Source organism: Nicotiana tabacum, chromosome 12 (genome assembly GCF_000715075.1).
Source record: "Nicotiana tabacum cultivar K326 chromosome 12, ASM71507v2, whole genome shotgun sequence".
Taxonomy (NCBI): domain Eukaryota; kingdom Viridiplantae; phylum Streptophyta; class Magnoliopsida; order Solanales; family Solanaceae; genus Nicotiana; species Nicotiana tabacum.
In genome coordinates, this window is record NC_134091.1 from 123,869,330 (window position 1) to 123,891,806 (window position 22,477).

A 22,477-nucleotide genomic window follows, 5' to 3' on the forward strand; every position below is an offset into this window, starting at 1 on the left:
TTTCACTTTTCTCTAAATATATTATCTCTCTAAATTTTTACTTTTTCAATATTTACAAGAAAATTAAAGGAAAATACCAAAAGAATGGTCTCTTTTCTGTTCCTATTTTCCTAATAGAATTTTTTTTGGTGGAGAACACAGTTACCATCCAACATGCACTATTGTTGCCCGCCCTTGATCGTGGTGGAGACAAAAAACAATACGTGATCTCTTTTTATCTGTCTAAACTTTGGTGGATAGAATTACCCGATACCTGTCTAAACTTTGGTGGATAGAATTATCCGATACCTGTGCTAGTGGAAGTAGCAGGTATTCAATGTAATTAGTCAGAGATATGCACAAACTGGACCGGACATATCCCCCGGGCTCTTCAAACTAGCAGTGCTAATGTTTTCAAATCTAAAATCCTCTCTTTTTGAATGTTGAAAGCTCCAAACTACAACTTTTCCAATGCAACTTCTACAACCAGAAATTACAAAAGCAATATGGACATGTTCATCACGTAACAAGCTGTCAGAAGGCCCGCCTTGGTATAATGTACCCCTTCCATCTCATTCTATTTCAAGGTGATTGACTAGAAACGGTATTTAAAAATCTTTTAAAAAAAAGAAGATTTTTAATACTTATGATTTTAAACATGTCTATAAAAGCTTTGTCATTAAGAGCAGTAGAGAATGTAAAGTTAAATTATTCAAATATAAGGTACTCCCTCCGTTTTAATTTATGTGAACCTATTTTCTTTTTAGTCCGTGCCAAAAAGAATGACCCATTTCTTTACCTTTATGCAATGATTTATAGTCACACAAAAATATATGTGCTATCATTTTACACCACAAGTTCAAAAGTCTTATGTCTTTTCTTAAATTCCGTGCCCAGTCAAGTGAGTTCACATAAATTGAAACGGAGGGAGTATCATTCTTTTCTCAATAGATTAAAAGAAAAGTGTCACATAAAATAAAACATTCATCGAGGGTGCTTGGTTTCGGTACAGAAACGGAGAAACCCCCATAGTTATGAAAATGATTGGCATTGCCCTTAATAGATTACATGAATCAAAATATGTATTAATACACAACACAAGACTATGATTTCACTTGCCATAGGACTTTGATCATAAAACTAAAGACACGAGCTGGAGCAGAGAACCGCATGATTTTCGAATTAGACAGACAATTCAGTTTTCGATACGAGGATGCCATCACTATCTGCATATAACCACTCTCCTTCACGAATCAACATCCCTCCAATATAAACAGGAACATGTTTTTCACCATGGCCTTTCTTGTTCGATTTCTGAGGGTGCGATGCCAATGCACGAACGCCAATGTCACAGCCATTAATCTCGTCTGCATCGCGAATGCAGCCATTAACTACAATACCTGCCCAACCCATATTCTGGGCTAATTGTCCTAAGTTCCCGCCTACTAGAGCACATCGCATGCTCCCTCCACCATCTATAACCAGAACTCGTCCTTCGCCTCTAGTTTCAAGAAGCTCCCTGACCAACACATTGTCCTCAAACACCTTAAGGGTTGTAATGGGGCCAGAGAAAGCTCGACTTTGCCCGTATATTTGGAAGATAGGTGGCAAAACTCGCAGGTCGCCATTTGACAGAAGCCCTGCATTTACATCACAAACTTCTGCTGTTGCCAAAGATGCCATGTATTCTCCTGGAAACGCGACAGGTATAAATGTTAGAAATTGAACTACAGTCAAACCTCTTTATATAAGCCACGTTTGTTCTGGATATTTTTGGATGTTATAGCGAATTGCTGTTATAGAAAACATATATTATAATAGAACAGAGTTTGGTTCCGGAATAACTTGGCTTTTATAGTGAAGTGTTGTTATATAATGATACTATTAGAGAGGAGTCTGACTGTAGTTCATTTCTCTGGCCTGGAATCCCCAAACACCAGGCATTATATACCAAATTACACAAACATTTACATCTGAAATTTCAATGCAACTGATGCTTACCTTATTTGCCAGCTTGAAGAACAAAGATCAGAAGGTCGAATCAGAACAAAAAAATCTCTAACACTAAAATTCTATCTTCATTACAAATTTGTGAATCTGCTAAGTAGGAGCCACAAAGATATTGAAGCCACTTGTAAATTCTTCATTTAAATCATAGATAAGTTGCCAGAACCCACAAATTTTGGCATTACAAGAACAGCAATAAGGAAAGGCAGTTGGCACAAGTTAATTTGACATGAACCTATCCTAGGGCCTAAACAATGAGGCAAAAGCAAAACATCAAAACCAGAAGGCAGTTCACATGATCGAAAATGTTGAATATGGTTAAAAGAATAGTGCAACCAGGAATTTGTAAATATTGGTAAAAAGTGGCTCGAACGAATGAAGATGAATGCTACATCTACCATAAAATCAGCTTCCTAATCTCACTTCCCATTCCCTTAAATCTTTTGAAATTGCATGGCACTTATTCAGGACGATGTGAAACAAACCTAGATCAACATTGATATAAAACTTCTTACGAACAAGACCTCTACATGCCAATAAAACTTATAGCAGGACACTTGGCTGTAAGGAAATCGTTGATAAAATCTATAACGCAAGATTCTAAATGTGGAATACCATCAAGAAATATACTTTCTAATGGCATTATGCAAAATATAGATTTGTGAGGAGACCAAATCAGGGTAATATCTTACTAAGATACTAGCAATATAAGCACACCAAGAAAGAAATGCTACAATACTGTATCCTTCTCCATCCTTTAGATTATGGTGCTGGTTTTCTATACAAGAGAACCCCATCAAAGTGACATTCCATTAAGCTAGCAGAATCAGCATTTGTCTGTAAAAGTGAGCATCTTTTGGGTCTTCCACACCCGCATACTAATCCAGCGCGCAACTGAGTTTAAATGCTACTACTTTGAGTCCAAAATAAAGCCTTAAAAGACACTTATTTGGGACCGGAGGGAGCACTATTCTTTTCTCCATAAGCAAGGCGGAGCCAGGTTTTGAAGTTTATGGGTTTTGAACTTGGCACAGAACCCATAACTCGTTTTAGTTACTGGGTTAAGTATTAAATGTTACACATATTTAACGGATTTCCTAATACTCTAATACATGATCTAAGCAAAAACTACTAGCTCCGTCCGAACCCATACCTAATATTGTAGTTGCGCCCCTAAGCAACACACACATAAGAATAACAATTACAGTTCTAAAATGCTACTCTATGTAACTCATTTCAAAGACAGACAAATTGGAGTTGTAGCCTAATAGTAACAACTCAGAATGCAGGCTCAAATCCCACCACAAGCATCAAAGAAGATTGGAATTTTTCCTTTATTAAACAATTGAGAGTGTGAGGTGGAACTTGTTGTTTGTTAATTCAACAATTACACACATAGTAGTAGTAAGTAATTAATCAGTCAGCCACCGCTACTATTTCAGATTCCAACCTCTACTCAAGTTGAGTTTGTTTAATCCAAATCCACAGCAACGAGATTTAATTAAACAATTAAAGATGATTATATCTATGCATACCCTTTAAAGAAACGAAGAAAAAAGAAAAAATTTACCTTTGATCAGTACGAGTAGTAGTACTTTGTATATGAGCTTTATCGAATTCCTAAAATGGAGCTTCTGCTGGATTGTGGCGTATTGCAAATTTCGAAGGCGATCTAATCTATATATATACACTCGAAACTCGTAAAGTTAATTAAATTAAGCACAAACTGATCCGATCATTATAATTAATGAATTATTGTTGGCATTGTTTATGTCAGACCGTTCATAGGATGACGGCATCTCATCTTCTAGGTCGTTGTGCCATCAAAATTTTCATGGGTTGCTCAAGTAGTTGAATCTATGGATATTTTTTTTAATTACAAGTTGCTTTTATTTATGCGGTTTTTACGTAGCCTACTTTTTCTAACCATATATATAAATTATATATTGATTATACATAATTATATATATATATATATATATATATTATATATATTCACCGGCTATTTTTAATTTAAACGATTGAGTTAGCGGATATTTGGGTTTATTTATTTAAGATCAAGAATTTTAGAACCGCAGCCAGAGAGAGTGGAAAGAAAAAAGAAATAAAATAAGAGGCCAGTATAGCAACGAATATTAGTGGCCCAGCTTTCGTTGGACATTAAGGTTGTGTTTGGTTCCAAAAAAATGCTTTTTCCTGAAAAAAGAGTGTATTTATTGGAGTGTGTCGTGTTTCTCTTTTATATGTCCCTTAAAAGATATTAATTAGGAAAGAGATTAGACTATTCTATCATTATTTATGTCTTAAGATATAATCTTTTTTCATTGAATATTTATTCTATTTATGTGTTATCTCTATCTTCAAGAATAATAATTACTAAGAGTAAAAAAAGAAAAAAACAATCAATTTTATCTTGAACTTCTAAAATAACAAATAATTTGAAACAATTATTTTTAGTAACCATGTCTATTAATATGAGACGGAGGGAGTAAATACAAAATTTTATCTTAAAAACATTTATATAATCTAGACAAATTCTATAGGTGTCAGGGGTGAGATGGTGTAGTTGCAATGGACATAAGCTGATTCCGAATTTAAATCCTATTACTCACTCCTTTTATTTTTACTTGTCCACTTCGTTAAAAATACATTTTATTTTTACTTGTCAATTTTAGCAAATCAAGAGAAAGACAATCTTTTTTAATATTTTACTCTTATCATGAACTACTTGTTCCCTAAATTATTTTTTAATTTTTTTTGAAATACTATCATTATTATATTTAAAATTATAAAATACATGCTTCATTTATTTTTTCTTAAAGCGGGAGGGGAGGCGGGCAGCAAAATAAAGAATAGACAACTAAAAGTGAATGAAGAAAGTAGTTTAACCTTTAAGATTCTTAACATTAAATTTATTACATCTTTAAAAGTATGAATTCATACCTCCCATTTATTACAATTTTACTTATTAATTTATGTTCCACGTCAAAATAAAAAACTAAGCCGCTGCTTAATTCCTACCATAGCCATTTTTAGGATTTCACTTTTCAATCGCTGATTTTATGAAAATCTGGCACTAACCAGCAGCTATAGACTGTGATACTGGAGATTATTTAATCGAGATGGTCAATCATGGGTTGGCGCATTCTTTTCTTTTCTAACTTTTTCTATTATAAGAAATTACTAACCTGCATCTTTCCTTTGTGTTAAATGTGAAAATGTTTTTCTATTCTATAACCAAAATACTCTCGAGGAACAATGGCGCAAGATCGAAACTTGACAAATAACGGTGCAGACTTCCGAGCTTCGAACTCTTGGCGTGTGCATTATGTGCTACACTCTAACCACGAGACCAAAGCATTATGTGCTACACTCTTACCACTAGACCAAAGCCTTGCGAGCATATCAAAATTGCTGCGATCGGGCTTTTCGATAAGAGTTTAAGCAAGAAATAAAAATTAAAGTTAACTCAATATGCTGGGAATAGAATGAGAGGAGAAACAGTCCAAGCAGTTCAGAGTAAAATATTGAGAGTGTTTTCATTAATACTGAATATTTCTGCTTTAAAATCTGTCTATATCGAATATTGTTTGCCTTAGACTTGCATCTAAAACAGTAAAGCAAACTTTTTGTACAAAATGTGAGATATCAGATTACACAGGTATACCTACCGACAACTACTCGGTATAAATCAAACCCAACTAATATAGAATTTTGATTAAAACAAGTATTGATATGAAATCTGAAGACATTAGGCAACCTTAGAGGCTGTCCAGAAAAGGGAAGACCACAAAGCTTAAAGGGAACTCAAACTTCTGCATGCAACCAAAATTATGAGCAGGAACAACTGTGCAGTCAAGTTGCATATTACCAGCTGATGCCCAAATCATCAAAAAACAATAATTAATTGTTGAAACTTGCTTTTCATGCTCGGCCCCGTCGTGCAATTAATGACCATTTTTTACCATCTGTTTGTCATTGTCTTCTTTTCTTTGCTGGTAGACTGATTTTCGTCGACTCGCTTCATTTCTGTGGGAGTTATAATGTTCAGAAAATGCCCTAACAACAAATGAATTACTTCTAAACAAATGGAGATTCACACTTTTAGTTGCTACTTGATGTTGCTCTTTATAGTTATTTAATGGGTTGTATATCTTCTCTTCTCTCAGTCAATTATTGCAAGATAGACATATAGGAGGAGGAAAGGTAGATGCATCCTAGATTTGAACATAGACAACAAGAGCAGAGGTCATAGGAAGTTCATCAACAACCTAAATAATGCTACGATGCTTGCTACCAACTTTTCTTCTTCCAAAGCAAAACCAGCAAGTTCATCCAAAATCAAAACATGCAAGAAGTGTGTAGTTAAGAAAGAAAGCATACATCATTGCACAACAGCTGGTATAATACCATAAAAATAGCTGTTTAGCCTCCAGAGCCCTAGCAGGGGTGCATCTAGCTTAAGGGGCGTGGGTTCATGTGAACCCATGCTCCTCTCCCTAAACCCATGTATAATAATATTATATTTTTTTAAAATTACTTAAATATATGTGTGCACCCATTCTCAAAGACTCTTATGGTGCAATAATTATTTGGTGCATCTCTACAAGTGAAATTAGCGGTTCAAATCTCACTCCTGACGGTCTTGTATTCGGCACGGAGTATTGATATATATATATGAAAATTACTAAAATTTCAAAAATAATATAATTTTGAACCTAAAATTTTAAAAATGTAGTGCGTTCAAGATAAGAAACTAAAGTTAAACCTGTCAAATGTAAATTCTAGATCCACCTCTTCACAATAGGTCTCCTAAAATTCTGGATCCGCCTTTGAGCCCTAGCCCCATAATGTTTCAAAGTTGTACTAGACATATTGTAATTCATGCTATGCTTTTAAGTTTTAAGCCATAATTAAGCAAATATTGAAAGAACCCATCACTTAGTTCACATCTTCTGTCTCTTTTCTATATATGGCAAGCCCCAGTTTATGTCCCAATGTAACATCAAATTCCTGGTGGACTTCCAAAAACACAAGTCATTGTATTTGACATTTTTCCATTTTTACAAACCTCGGGAGAAAGCTGCTGCATAATATTTTAAAAAAAGGAAAGAAAAAGTCCCATCAAAAGAACAGTTTTACCTTGAATCAATACCACATAGAACCAAACAAATATTTTAAATGCTGGATTACAGCGAAAGGGAACACGTATAAGACACGTCAGGTAAACTATGGATAGAAGAAACAAAACCTGATAGACTCTTCGATTGACTTATAACGCAGAATAGCAACAATTTTGCGCTTTCTTTCTCGATTCAAGTCTCCACCACGCTTGATCACGGGCAACTGTTTGATTCCTTTGGCCTCAATTAGCTGCTTTGCAATTGCTAGGTCGGTGTCAGGATAACAAGTTATAAGTCCACATTCTCGCCCACGATAGTTTATCCCTCTTGTGCATATAGAGGAAACAAGACAAGTATTTGCCTGTAGACAGGTTAAAGAAACCAATAAAGCTATTAAAGAGAGAAACCAAGGAGCAACGATTGCATAATGAAAGAGGAGAAAAAGAGAATTAATTGAAAAAGGAACTTGCATACTGAGAACCAAAATAAACTTATTTATGGTGGCATTTAGTATATATACGTAATCTTTAAGTGCCAAATCCCTGTCGGAAGAATCCCCTGAGTTGTTAAACAAACTACGTTTGATGTCACCATATGTTAAAATTCCTTCCAGATAATCTTCAGCATTAACCACAATAACAAAATTCTGTCGACTATCATGCATGAATTCTAATGCTTCTTTCACAGTTTGGTTTGGAGCGACCCTCAAATAATCATTTGACATAACCTGAGAAACCTGGTCATCGAGGGAAACGGTTTAGAAATCGAAACAGAAGGACCAACATGAAACGATAGTCCAATAGAAAGAAAAAAAAAAGTAAAAACTCATGATAGGTAAACCTTGCTACATTCCAGAGGCAGAATGAAAAGATCATACCTTTAGATCTTCCAGAATTAGGCCTTCATCAAGAGATTCATGACTGCTTCGACATCCAATTACAGCTAGTTCCAAGTCATTCCTCTCACCTGTGTGCCTCCAAACATTCCGTTCATTCTTCTCATCATCTGGTGAAAGGACAGAGTATCCTTTTGATACATACTTGGAATCTGATGCCTCCACTTCCTTTGCCTGGATTGTTACAGAAGGCACCCAAATTGCCAGTCCAACAGCACCCTGTTCACATAATTTAAAACGCATGTTAATCCCAGTCATCATTTCAACAAGCACTAAAACTTCACCCAAAATAACATAGGAATAACAAAATATTGCCAGATCAAAAAAAGATCACTAAAGTCCACTTGACTAGCCGACTAGATAGTCTGGTATAGTCACTACAATTTAAAGACAACAGCTCCAGTTAGAGATAAAACCGAGCAACTTAGATGCAATAAGTGATACTTATCTCCCCCCACCCACCCAAAAAAAGGGATGACAAAAGTGAAGAAGAGCTCTACCTTCTAATCATCTTTCTCCACCTGTTACATGGACTAAAGTGTAAAGTATCTAACACAGATATGGATCTAAGCGTCGGATTCATAGTCACCTAAAATTAGAATCCAAGGGACATGATAAATATATACTGTTATTTGGTATGCTACTTACTATTATGTCTAATGCCTAAAAAGAGCTCTTAAAATGAAACTAAAAATACCACTTGAGAATTTCGTTAGACAATTATTTATAATCTGACAATGGTTTTTGATAAATTCCAAAAAACTTTCTTTGTTGGATAAGTTACTCCAACAAATTTTACACAAATGGTATTAACATGATTGGCAGTGACAACATTTGCAGGTGATGAAAGGTCAACTGAACATAAGTGGTTTAGCACTAAGTTTTTATTTAGAATAAAAGGACAATTAAACTTTCACTAAAATTAGGGCACTTGAAGATAATTTACCTATTTACAAATTAGATGAGTATATATGTAATAGTCTATGTAGTATGTAATAAATTCCACATTGAATAAGTGCAGAATGGTAGTTGTAAAGTATGCCTATAAAAGCTTTTCTGCCTTAGCCAATTGTCTTCACGCATTCCATCAATTCTCACTTCTCACCCCCAAAATAAATGAAGCTTCATCTCCTATTGAATTATGAATTTACGGTGACCTTCTTTTCTTCCTTTTTTGTTAAAATCCTTTTTTCGGGCTAAGTACCTAGACTGACAAACATCCGTCACAGAGAATGCTTCAATTAAGCAGAAGCTACACAATTACCATATACAAAGGTTTTCTAATAATTAACTGAACAATGTAATTTTTACACGCACGTTGATACCAACTACAGCTTGTGAATCCTTGGGCAGTAAGACTAACCATGAGGGGAAGCAATATTCTATAATCTTTTGTCAACTCAAACAAAAGCAGGACTGAAGTCAAAGGCACTGAACAAACTGACGCCAATGTAGCAGCCATTCCCACCTGCATTTTTTAAATTATGCAATAGAAAGAGTTACTTTCTGAAGTCCAATCATGTCTAGAAAATATTTACTTGTAAGATGTAAAAGTAGACGATCTGACCAAGGCGTACGCCTGCGGCTGAGCAATAGCAGTAGTCCCTGGTATAGCTGAATTGATTAGTTCCCCAGCTGAACCTCCAAATACAGCACCCACAGCAGCACCTATCATTAAACTTGGTGCATACAGACCACCAACAAGACCAGAACCTTTGCATAATGCAGTGGCCACAACTTTTGCAGCTGCTAGTTGAGCTAGCAACCAGATTCCAGGTGCAGATGCAGTCTTACCAGTATGAAGAATTTCATCAACATTAGTAAAACCCCAATAGAGAATTCCAGGATATCTAAGAGCTATTATTCCAGCTCCCAAACCACCCAAAGCAGGGCAGACAACATCAGAAAGTCCAAACTTTTCCTTGAGGAACTGAAATGCTTTAGAGAACCAGGCGACTAATCGAGTGAAAACCACACTTACTGCTCCACACAGCATCCCCAGTATTAGATATAAAGGTAGCTCTGTTAAGGAAGCCGGTTTAATATTCAGGAAGGAAACTTTGTTGAATAAAGCGACAATCAAAACTGAGTTTAATCTATGAAAGCATCAAGAAACATTCCGTCCATATAATAAAAGCCCTCTCCCCCCCTTTGGACATCCCAAAACAAAGTAAAAATTATCTAAGACAGCTATCCCTTTATTCATTCTCTTTTTCCAAATTCATCTCACAAAAAGAATCAGCAGACATCTTTACCATTATAGAACGTCTGAGAAACGAAGTTCAGGAAAAAAAATTCATTTCTGAGCAGCATCTTTCTGATCATTCTCGAGAAAACATGTATGCTAAATCAAAACAATCGTGAATCACATAGAGGTGTTACTAAGAGCTACATAATCCATGCTTGGCAGCAACAGTACAGGAATATGTACCAATTCTAATTGTTAAAAAAATGAGAAATCAGAGAATACTCAGCAAAACATGTTTGTCACTACCTTCGTTAGTAAAAGCTAGCATATGAGCGACAACCTGTAAGTATGAACAGACAAAAAACAGAGAAATTATCATAGGAGAAACGGCACTAAACGAGCAGAGAGCAGGAAAAGGACCTGGAACCACATATCGCATGTCAAGATTCACTAATTACAAATATTTCCATTCAACGGAGTAAATAATGAACTGAATTAGGAAAGAGCAGTAAATCAATTGCGAAAAGAGTCCATATGCATAGCAACATTGGTAATTGTAGAGTTGCACAGGTAACAAAGAGAAAATGAGCAGTGTGTAAGCAGCATGAGCTAATGTTTTGCCCACAATAAATTAAACTAGAATCAGATCAAATACCAGCAGCAGATTTCATATCATACGTGGGCACAGTGAAAGCCTGTTTCTCTCCAAGTACAGCATTTGAAACAGTAGACGATATCACAGAAGCCAATATGATCATTGCAGTTGTAAATGGAGGTGAGTTTTCTGCACGAAGTGGTCTTAAAACTGTTTCAATTGCAAAGAAACAGCCAGCCACTGCTGCATTGAAACCTGCAACACAAAAGAGTTAAATCTTGAATATTCATCCAACAGTTGATGAAGGCTCCTGTAAAAGATGCAGAGAGACAGATCTTTCATTCAATCTGGACAAAATTCAAAAGCAAAAAGTTAAGGCTGACCTTAAACCTTGTAACGTAAACTCCCCTCCATGATGAAGCACACACTCACAAGTGCACTTTTGAAGATAAATACACACATGTACGCATGTGGATGAGATATACAAAAACATAATAGGCAAGCGCATTTTGATCACAAAATCCCTGTTTTAAACTGCTTCATTTTTAGGAGGAAACCGAGGAAAAAAACTCTTTTAAGAACGAAGAATAAGATGGACAGCATAAAACATTTTTTTTCTGATCCTCTTAATGTCCCTTGAACATTTGAGACAAATCATAATCCATAAATTTTATACGCAGACTAGAAAACCTTCCAAACATGATAATTTTGCAATACTCATCTATTCATTAAGGCTCTAAATTAAGCAAGAAATGATCATCCACAAAAACTTCCAAACATGAAAACTATGCAACAATCATGTGTAACGACTTTGAGATCAAGCAACAAATGTTGTCAGGTACAGATAATTCTCAATGAGAAGCAACATACCTGAAGCAATTCCAGCAGCTGCACCAGCAGCGACAAGAGCTATTCTCCTTTCTCGGTTGTTTTCCATCATCACTGAGCATCCATAGGCACAAGATTTTCCTATATCTACACTAGGGCCTTCAGGACCTAAAGAACAACCAGTTCCCAAAGTCACAGCTGCCTGAATTGCCTTTACAGTAGGGAAGATTCCAGCTAATAAATCCAATCCTTGTCCCGGTGAAGAACTGGATTGTGTTATTTGGTCCAATATTTCAAGCAGACCATGCAGCATGCCCACAATGACTCCACCAAGGACTGGTATTAGAAGTATCCGATGCCAAGTGTCAGCTAGCCTTTGCAAGCGAAGCCAAGCAGCTCCCTCATTAGGAGTACCAGCCCAAGCCCACTCATGTACTACATGTACCTAAACAGATATCCTCATTGTCATACAATGTCTGGGATGCAATACGGTTCAAACTACTGGTCTATCATCAAAACAGAGTCACAAATACAGTTTGAGAAAAATATCCAAATTCTTTCCTTTATTTGACATTACAAGCCACAACAACAACAACATAATACCACGTATTATCCCACTCCGTGGGGTCTGGGGAGTGTAGTGTGTACGCAGACCTTACCCCTACCTTGTGAGGATAGAGAGGTTGTTTCCAATAGACCCTCAGCTCAGGATAGTATAAGTACCACATTAATGAAAATATAGGCAAGAAGGGACAATATCAAAAAGCCATATAAAAGCAGAATAAAACAACAAGACAGTAAAGTGATCAACAATGAAAGAAAATAACGGTTAGTCATAAAAATCTGCTACCAACAGAAAACGAGAATGCGTGCCAATACTAATGTTATGAACACTCTACACTACCTACTCTACTACCCTAATTCTCGACCTCCATATCTTCCTATCAAGGGTCATGTCCTCGGTCAGCTGAAGTTGCGCCATGTCTTGCCTAATCACCTCTCCCCACCTCTTCTTTGGCCTACCTCTACCTCTCCGTAGGCCCTCCAATGTCAACCTCTCACACCTCCTCACTGGGGTGTCTGTACTCCTCCTCCTCACATGACCAAACCACCTAAGTCGCGCTTCCCGTATCTTGTCCTTAATAGAGGCCACACCCACCTTATCGCGAATAACCTTATTTCTGATCCTATCTAACCTGGTGTGCCCGCACATCTATCTCAACATCCTCATCTCTGCTACCTTCATCTTCTGGACATGAGCAATCTTGACTGGCCAACACTCAGCCCCATACAACATCGTTGGTCTGACCACCACTCTGTAGAACTTACCCTTAAGTTTTGGTGACACCTTCTTGTCACACAAAACACCGGAAGAGAGTCTCCATTTCATCCATCTCGCCCCAATACGATGTGCGACATCTTCATCAATCTCCCCATCCACCTGAGGTACTTAAAACTCCCTCTCCTAGGGATGACCTGCGAGTCCAGCCTCACCTCCCCTACCCCTCCTAGAGTCTCGCCACTGAACTTATACTCCAAGTATTCTGTCTTGGTCCTACTCAACTTGAAGCCTTTAGATTCCAAGGTCTGCCTCCATACCTCTAATTGCACGTTCACACTGTCTCGCGTCTCGTGAATCAATACAATATCATCTGCAAATAGCATGCACCACGACACCTCCCCATGGATGTGGCGCGTCAGTACGTCCATCACCAGAGCAAACAAAAACGGGCTGAGTGCCGACCCCTGATGCAACCCCATAATAACCGAGAAATGGTCCGAGTAACCGGAAAATGGTCCGAGTCCCCACCCACCGTCCTCACTCGGGTCTTTACTCCATCATACATGTCCTTAATCAACCTAACATAGGCAACAGGTACACCTCTAGCCTCCAAACATCTCCACAAAACCTCCCTCGGAACTTTATCGTACGCCTTTTCTAAGTCGATGAACACCATATGCAAGTCCTTCTTTCTCTCCCTATACTGCTCCATCAATCTCCTAACAAGATGGATGGCTTCTGTAGTCGAACGCCCCGGCATAAACCCAAGCCATAATATTATAAAATTGGTCCTCTGTATACCCAATTCCCCAAAAACAAAGCAACTCACGTCGTGAAAAATGTGTCAGCTCATTATCTTAAGCCTCTACTTCTGAAAACTTCAACCCACAGGAAAAATAGATGAATAAACATAAACAAGATAAGTGCTTTGAGATTCAACATGCAGATTTCATGGCACGGCAGCTCAGTATCTGCCTTTTTCCTTCCAGTAACAACTATATGAAGCTAACTTTACAAAAACTCCCCACTCAGTTTTCTTATTTGTAAAAGCTATCAGGAACAAAAAAAGAAAAAAGGATAATCACCAATATCAGAAAAGCAGCAGAACAAAATAAATGACATGTCTATAATTCCTGAAAGAAGTTCAGACAGCAATAAATCATAAAGCTCTAGCCTTTTTCACAGTTGGTGGAACTTAACCTATGAACCAATCAATCAACAATGCCTCAACCACAAACTAGTCATTATCAGCTATTTGAATCCTCTATATCCAATTCCACTCTATTCCAACTCATTTTATTTCATTACCAGCAAATTATTTGTCTTTTAAGCTAGCTTACGGGTTCTATGAACATGAATTCAAAACTAAACCATTCAGTAATACTCCCTTTGTCCCAATATATGTGGCACAATTTCCTTTTTAGACCGTACCAAAAAAAATGATATCTTTCTATTTCAGAAACAATTTAACTTTAACTTCTCATGACCACAAGTTTCAACATACTTTTCTATGACAAGTCAAAAAACATCACATAAATTGGGAGGGAGGGAGTATTACTATCTACATTGCAATGAAAACTAGTAAGAATCCTGACGACTAACCCCACGATTGAAAGCCGCAACACAAAGTCCAATAGCGAGGCCAAGGAGACATCCAACTAGCAGCAATGCCCACTCCGGCGGAGCACTATCACCGAGAATTTCATCAGCGCAGACGTTACCAGAACCGCTAGTAGAAGCAACACTGTGGTCCCTATCAGAACGCTTTAAACTCGACGATCGTCTATTCGAAAATCCTCGATCCAAACGCTTTAATAGATCCGTAATGCCTTTACTACTACCAGTCTTATGCGGTAACTGACCTTCTAAATCTCCGTCCGACGCCGATGAATTCGAACGTAACAGGACGTTGTGATCGCCGCTATATTCGCCTACGGACATCTCTCACGCGCCTTTAACACAATGTCATTTCCGTAAAATAGAGCATACGAATTGTGTAGATTCGGTAAATGCTTGTTCTAGAAAGTTCTCTGGAGATTCGAGAAGGTTTTAGGAGTATTTGAGGTACCGGAGGCCGGAATCGGAGAGCCGGAGGTGGAAAATGTGGTGGAAATGGCCACTTATTGGCGTCGGTGAAGGCTGAGTTTAGCGGCTTACGGCGGACAGTGGTCGGTGAATGGTCCAAGCTCGAATTAAAGATTCATATTTCAACTTTATTTTATGTGTTTTTAATTAGTAAAAATCCATACTTTCTTAACTTATTAATGCAATGTTATCATAGTGTTATCTTAGTTTTTTATTGTAAAATAAATGACAAATAGTATATTAATCGTTCTCTATTTTTTCTCTGTGTATAGATGACAAGAGAATGTAAGTCATTCCACAATTTCCTTCCAAATAATTTTAGGTTTGAATGTATTTTTTTAATATCTTTACTTATCATGGTTTCACATCAATAAATCGGTGCCTACGTATTACATAATCAAACCTATCTCGTATTTTTTGTCGACGAGTTCTACTTGAATTTTATTGAGTGGTTATTTCTAATCTCATGTATGTTGCATATTCATACCTATGCAATACTCATTTGTGGGTATATGTTAGAATTTTAGTAGTCCAATATTTAATTACGTATATCTGTATTGGTTTTATAACTGCACTATAAAACTTACTCATAAGCTTCCTTCTGTCACATAATACCTTAGTAACACTTCGGAATTCAATCATAAATAATTTCTTCATTTCTCCTATACTCTCATATGATCTCATGTTGATCGCTTGTTAGTTATTATCGGGATCATATTTTTATAAAGTGGGAGATTTTGGTGAAATCATAAATCGCCTGTGTGTTATCTAGAAATCGTCCATGTATTACTTATAATCCAGTGATCTCCGGTTGATTGTTTATTAGTTATTGCCATGGTTACTTTTTTATAAAGAGGGAGTTCCTGGTAAAATCATAGATCGTCTATGTATTATCTAAAAATAGCTCATATATTATTTATGATCGCCTAAGTGATCTTTGATTGATCACTTATTAGTTATTACCAATATTATTTTTTTTATAAAATAGGAGATCGTGATAAAATCATAAATTGCCTAGTGTTATAGATCGCCTGTAATGATCCGTCCGGCCGTTTTGAGTGTTGTAGCCCCGTTCCCCAATTTACTGCTCATTTTATGCTTAATTATTATTATGTGACTTGCCGGGGTAATTGATTCGGTTCCGGGGATGTTTTGGAATGCGATGAGACACTTAGTCTCAAGGTTGGGAGCTTAAGTTGAAAAGGTTGACCGGATGTTGACTTATATATAAACGACTCCGGAATAGAGTTTTAATGATTCTGATAGCTCCGTTTGGTGATTTTGGACTCAGGAGTGCGTCCGAATAGTGATTTGGAGGTCCGTAGTTGAATTAGACTTGAAATGACGAAAGTTGGAAAATTAAAAGCTTTGGAAATTTAGAAGTTTGACCGGGAGTTGACTTTATGGTTACCGGGCTCGGATTTTGATTTCGGGAGTTGGAGTATGTCCGTTGTGTCACTTATGACGTGTGTGCAAAATTTAAGGTCAATCGAACTTGATTCGATAGGTTTCGACAACGATTGTAGAAGTTGTAATTCCTTAGTTTTCATTAGGCTTGAATTGGGGTGTGATTCGTATTTTTGATGTTGTTTGATGTGAATTGAGGGCTCGACTAAGTACGTATTAGGACTTGTTATTGTGTTTGGTTAAGGTCTCGGGGGCCTCGGGTAGAGTTCGGATAGTTATCGGATCGAAAATGGGACTTAGAGCATTGCTGAAGCTGGGAGCCTTTTGGTGTGATCGCACCTGCGAGGAGATTGGCCGCAAGTGCGGCAGATGTAGCGCAGGAGTGGAGCTGGCCTGTCCTGGGGTGTGACGCAGGTAAGAGAGGTCTTCTGCATTTGCGAGCTCGTAGGTGCGAGCAAGGCTCCGCAGATGCGGAGAAAGGGAGTGTAGGCTATCTTCGCAGAAGCGGATCGAGGGTCGTAGAAGCGCTTTCGCATGTACGTAACTTGGAGCGCATGTGCGGAGCCTGTGGACTTAAGTGACTTCCGTAGAAGCAGAACTCTTATCGCAAAAGTGATTCCGCATGTGCGAAGGCACTGGGCAGAACATTAAATTCGAGGGTTTCGTGATTTTTCTCATTTCTGGACTTTTCAAACTCGGTCTAAGGCGATTTTTGAGAGGGATTTCGAAGGGTTTCTTGAGGTAAGTCACTTGTGATCATTTTTATTCAATAATATTATTTCCCTATTGAATTTCCCACCTAGTTTGTGTGTTTTTGAGGTGGAATTTTGAGAGTTTGAGGCTAGGGATTTGGAGAGTTTAATTTGGGGATCTGAGTGACAATTTGGTGTTAGATTTTGGTAAATTTGGTATGGTTGGACGCGTGGTTGAATGTGCTTCTGGATTTCGTAACTTTTATTGGATTCCGAGACGTGGGCCCGGGGGGGAGGGGGAGAGGGGGGAGGGGGTCGGCTTTTGAGTTGACTTTTTGATTTTTGATTAAGAACTTAGTAATTTCATATGGAATTTATTCCTTTAGCTCGTGCTGATTGTATCGAATTGTTTGTGGCTAGATTCGAGGCATTCAGAGGCCGATTCGCGAGGCAAGGGCTTGTTAGAGTAGAGATTTGCTCGATTTGAGGTAAGTATCGTATTTAAACTCGGTTGAGGCACCAATTGCCTGAATTGTTGTGATAACCACGTGCTTTTGGGTGCGCACATACGTGGGGATGATCCCATGTGCAGGCACTGGGATTATACATTCATGTTTGGGTTGTGCTCGGGCTCTTATAAGCCCATAAATGATTGTTAAGCTTTAAGGTTTGATATCTCACTTGTCGTAACAATTTATGTGATCTAGTTGAGCCCTGACGAGGCTACTTAGAGGTTCAACCCCTGAGCGAACTTAATAAATGCTTTGATTATTGGCACGTGAATTATCCGTGCAACACGTGAGTTGTCCGTGCGGATCCACATATTGATATTATTGACACGTGATGTCATGACCCAAAACTTAGCCTGTCGTGATGGCGCCTATCGTGGTACTAGGCAAGCCGACACTTCAAAATACTTCCACATTTTTTGAAAAATAAGAATAACACAGGTTTAAAGCAACAAAACTCTCAAAATATAGAAATTCCCAACATCGGGTGTCACTGAGTACATGAGCATCCAAATATCACAATTCTGGGAGTACTGTCTATGATAGTCTGAAACTAAATACATAAGGCGGAAAGATAGGGAAAGAGAGACAAGGTCTGCGAAACGCTAGGCAGCTACCATGAAATCTCCACACTATCAACTGTGCAAAAGGGTCAACACCCACTGTATCCGGAAATACCTGGATCTGCATACAAAGTGCAGGGTATAGCGTGAGTATAACCAACTCATTAAGTAACAAGACTAAATAAAGGACTGAAAGTAGTGACGAGATTCACAGTTATAGTTCAATTACAGTAATTTTAACATAGGAAGGTAGACATGCTTTCAAGTTCGACAATTTAGGCCACAACATTTAATCCATGTCAAGTTCAGGTAAAACAGAACATAATATCTCTCAGAAATTACAAGACGGTGATATATGACAACGGAACTGCAACTGAAATGAAAGTTAAATGCATCATCTCAGAGCAACAGTCACTCATTCCTCTCAATCACTCAGCACTCGGCACTCGCACTCAGTAGGTACCTGCGCTCACTGGGGGTGTGTACAGACTCCGGAGGGGTTCCTTAAGCCCACGCGCTATAACAAGCCAATCATGGCATAAATCAATGAAACATGTTGCGGCGTACAGCCCGATCCTATAAATATTCTCACAATCAGGCCCTCGGCCTCACTCAGTCATCAACCTCTCCAGTCTCTCGGGCTCTTAGAAATCATGATAATCATTCCACACAGCAATGATATAATGCATCAATAAAACAAATATAGACTGAGATGTAATATGCAAGTAAAACTGTGACTGAGTACAAAATAATATATTAACAGATAATTCAACATGTACACGACCTCTGTGGGTCCCTACAGTGCAAACACATAGTCTAAACATGATTTCTAACATGATTTGTAGTTAAATTTCTCTAATATATGGAGAATGTACGGATAACAACAGATTATTCAACTATACAATTCCATGGAATTGACCAAGTCACAATTTCTACGGTGCACGCCCACACGCCCGTCACCTAGCATATGCGTCACCTCAAAACCGAACATATGATACATAATACGGGGTTTCATATCCTCAGAACTAAATTTAGAACTGTTACTTACCTCAATCCGAGCAAATCTCTACTCCAACACACCTTTGTCTCACAAAACGACCTATGAATGCCTCGAATCTAGCCATAAACAATTCGATACAATCAACACGGGCTAAAGGAATCAATTCTATAAGAAAAATACTACGTTATTAATCAAAACTCAAAAGTCGACTCAAAAGACGCCCCACAGGCCCACGTATCGAAATCCGATAAAAGTCACAAAACTCGAAAGTCCATTCATCCACGAGTCCAACCATACCAAATTTACCAAAATCTGACACCAAATCGCCACCCAAATCCCTAAATCAAACTCTCCAAATCCCTAGCCTCAAACTCCCAAATTCCACCTTAAATACACACAAATTAGGTGGGAAAATCAATGGGGAAACATAATTATTGAACAAATTAGATCACAAGTGACTTACCTCAAGAAATCCCCCGAAAATCCTCTCGAGAATCGCCAAATCCCGAGCTTGAAATGTTTAAAATGGTGAAAAATCTCGGAACCCTCGTTTATAAGATACTGCCCAGGCTTTTCTCACCTGCGGCCAAATAACCGCACCTGTGGAACCGCTTTTGCTGTAAAATCCTCCGCTTATGTGAAAATCACTTAAACCTCCAGGGCCCGTATATGCGCTCCAGGTTCCGCACCTGCGGAGGCGCTTCTGCGGACCACCATCCGCTTTTGCAAAAACAGACCTCGCCCCTTAACTCCGCATCTGCGCTTCAGGTTCCGCACCTGCGGAGGCGCTTCTGCGGCCCACCATCCGCTTCTGCGAAAACAGACCTCGCCCCTTAACTCCGCATCTGCGGAGCCTTGCTCGCACCTGCGGGATCGCAGATGCAGTTACCCCCTCGCACCTGCGCCCTGCCCCAGGCCAGCCCAACTCCACACCTACGCATAATCAGCCGCATCTGCGGCATCGCACCTGCGGTCAACCCCTCGCAGGTGCGATCACACCAGAAGAGTCCCAGCTTCAGCCATGCACTAAGTCCTATTTTCGATTCGTTAACCATCCGAAATCAACCCGAGCCCCTCCGGCAAGTCACATAACATCTATAAAGCATAAAAGGAGTAGTAAATGGGGAAACGGGGCTACAACTCTCAAAACGACCGGCCGGGTCGTTACATCCTCCCCCTCTTAAACAAACGTTCATCATCGAACGGGTCTAGAAACGTACCTGGAGTCTCAAATATGTGTGGATATCTGCTGCGCATCTCCCGCTTGGTCTCCTAAGAGGTCTCCTCAATTGACTGACCTCTCCACTGTACCTTCACTGAAGCTATGTCCTTGGACCTCAACTTTCAAACCTGCCAATCCAAAATAGCCACCGGCTCCACATCATAAGTCAAATCACTATCCAACTGAATCGTGCTAAAACCCAAAACATGAGACGGATCACCGACATACTTTCGGAGCACAGAAATATGAAACATTGGATGCACACTCGACAAACTAGGTGGCAAGGCAAGCTTGTAAGCCACCTCTCCAATCCTCTGAAGTACCTCAAACGACCCAATATACCTAGGGCTCAACTTGCCCTTCTTCCCGAACCTCATAACACCCTTCATGGGTGAAACCTTGAGCAGAACCTTCTCCCTAACCATGAAAGCAACGTCACGAACCTTCCTATTGGCGTAACTCTTCTGTCTAGACTGCGCCGTGTGAATCCGATCCTGAATCAATTTAACCTTGTCCAAATCATCCTGAACCAAGTTAGTACCCAATAGCCTAGTCTCCCCAGGCTCGAACCAACCTACCAGAGATCGACACTGTCTCCCATATAGAGCCTCATACGGAGCCATCTGAATGCTCGACTGGTAGCTGTTGTTGTAGGCAAACTCTGTGAGCGGCAGAAACTGATCCCATGGACCTCCGAAATTAATGATACAAGTGTGTAACGTGTCCTTCAATATCTGAATAGTGCGATTGGACTATCCGTCTGTTTGAGGGTGCAATGTTGTACTCAACTCAACTTGGGTGCCCAACTCTCGCTGCACGGCTCTCCAAAACTACGATGTAAACTGCGTGCCCCGATATGAAATGATGGACATCGGCACACCGTGAAGGCGAACAATCTCGCGGGTGTAAATCTCAACCAACCGCTCTAAAGAATAAGTAGTCCCAACTGGAATGAAGTGCGCGGACTTGGTCAGCCAATCCATAATCACCCAAATAGCATCGAACTTCCTCAAAGTCTGTGGGAGCCCAACTACAAAATCCATGGTGATCCGCTCCCATTTCTACTCTAGAATCTCTAGCCTCTGAAGCAATCCACTGGGTCTCTGATGCTCATACTTCACCTGCTGACATTTAAGGCACCGAGCTGCAAATCCTACTATATCCTTATTCATTCTTCTCCACCAATAATGCTATCTCAAGTCCTGATATATCTTCGCGGTACCTGGATGAATGGAATACCGCAAACTATGGGCCTCCTCAAGAATCAACTCATGTAGCCCATCTACATTAGGCACATAAATCCGACTCTACATCCTCAACACCCCGTCATCCCTAATAGTAACATCTCTAGCATCACCATGCTAAACCGTGTCCTTAAGTACAAGCAAGTGGGGATCATCATACTGGCGCTCTCTGATGCAGTCATATAAGGAAGACCGAGAAACCACACAAGCTAGAACCTGACTGGGCTCCGAAATATCTAATCTCACGAACTGGTTGGCGAAGGCTTGAACATCAACTGCAAGAGGTCTCTCACCAATAGGAATGAATGCAAGGCTACCCATACTCACTGACTTTCTACTCAAGGCATCGGCCACCACATTAGCTTCCCGGGATGATACATAATGGTAATATCATAGTCCTTTAGCAGCTCCAACCATCTCCGCTGCCTCAAATTTAGATTCTTTTGTTTGAACAAGTGCTAGAGACTCCGATGATCCGTAAATACCTCACAAGACACACCGTAGAGATAATGCCTCCAAATCTTCAATGCATGAACGATGGCAGCTAACTCCAAATCATGAACGGGGTAGTTTTTCTCATGAGGCTTTAACTGGCGTGAACTATAAGCAATCACTCTACTCTCCTTCATCAACACACACCCAATACCGATCTGAGAAGCATCACAATACATTGTATAAGAGCCTGAAGCTGAAGGAAAAACTAGAACTGGAGCTGTGGTCAAGGTAGTTTTGAGCTTCTGAAAGCTCTCCTCACACTCATCCGACCACCTGAAAGAAGCACCATTTTGGGTCAATTTGGTCAAGGGCGATGCAATAGACGAGAAACCCTCTACGAAGTGACGATAATAACCAGCCAAG

The 22,477-nt window shown here is 39.1% G+C and overlaps 2 protein-coding genes across 5 annotated transcripts; both read right to left on the reverse strand.

The window, feature by feature from the left end:
- Positions 1–935: 935 nt before the first annotated feature.
- Positions 936–3,691, reverse strand: LOC107828905 (putative 4-hydroxy-4-methyl-2-oxoglutarate aldolase 3). Its single transcript, XM_016656294.2, has 2 exons — positions 3,557–3,691; positions 936–1,670 (listed from the first exon to the last, which is right to left on the reverse strand). The coding sequence occupies exon 2, from the start codon at positions 1,660–1,662 to the stop codon at positions 1,162–1,164; it is 501 nt and encodes a 166-aa protein (XP_016511780.1). The 5' UTR covers positions 1,663–1,670; positions 3,557–3,691; the 3' UTR covers positions 936–1,161.
- A 1,808-nt stretch (positions 3,692–5,499) lies between these two features.
- LOC107828904 (chloride channel protein CLC-f-like) lies at positions 5,500–15,127 on the reverse strand. Of its 4 annotated transcripts, none has more exons than XR_012697476.1 (9): positions 14,500–15,127; positions 11,658–12,060; positions 10,848–11,042; positions 9,572–10,026; positions 9,368–9,472; positions 7,987–8,223; positions 7,584–7,845; positions 7,238–7,470; positions 5,500–6,015 (listed from the first exon to the last, which is right to left on the reverse strand). XR_012697476.1 is itself a non-coding variant. In XM_075227017.1 (9 exons), the coding sequence occupies exons 1-9, from the start codon at positions 14,836–14,838 to the stop codon at positions 5,934–5,936; spliced, it is 2,265 nt and encodes a 754-aa protein (XP_075083118.1). In that variant the 5' UTR covers positions 14,839–15,127; the 3' UTR covers positions 5,500–5,933. The 4 variants fall into 4 exon arrangements, 3 of the variants coding, with proteins under 3 accessions (XP_075083118.1, XP_075083119.1, XP_075083117.1); XM_075227017.1 differs by having other exon boundaries at positions 7,630–7,845; XM_075227018.1 differs by lacking the exon at positions 7,584–7,845.
- Positions 15,128–22,477: the final 7,350 nt, after the last annotated feature.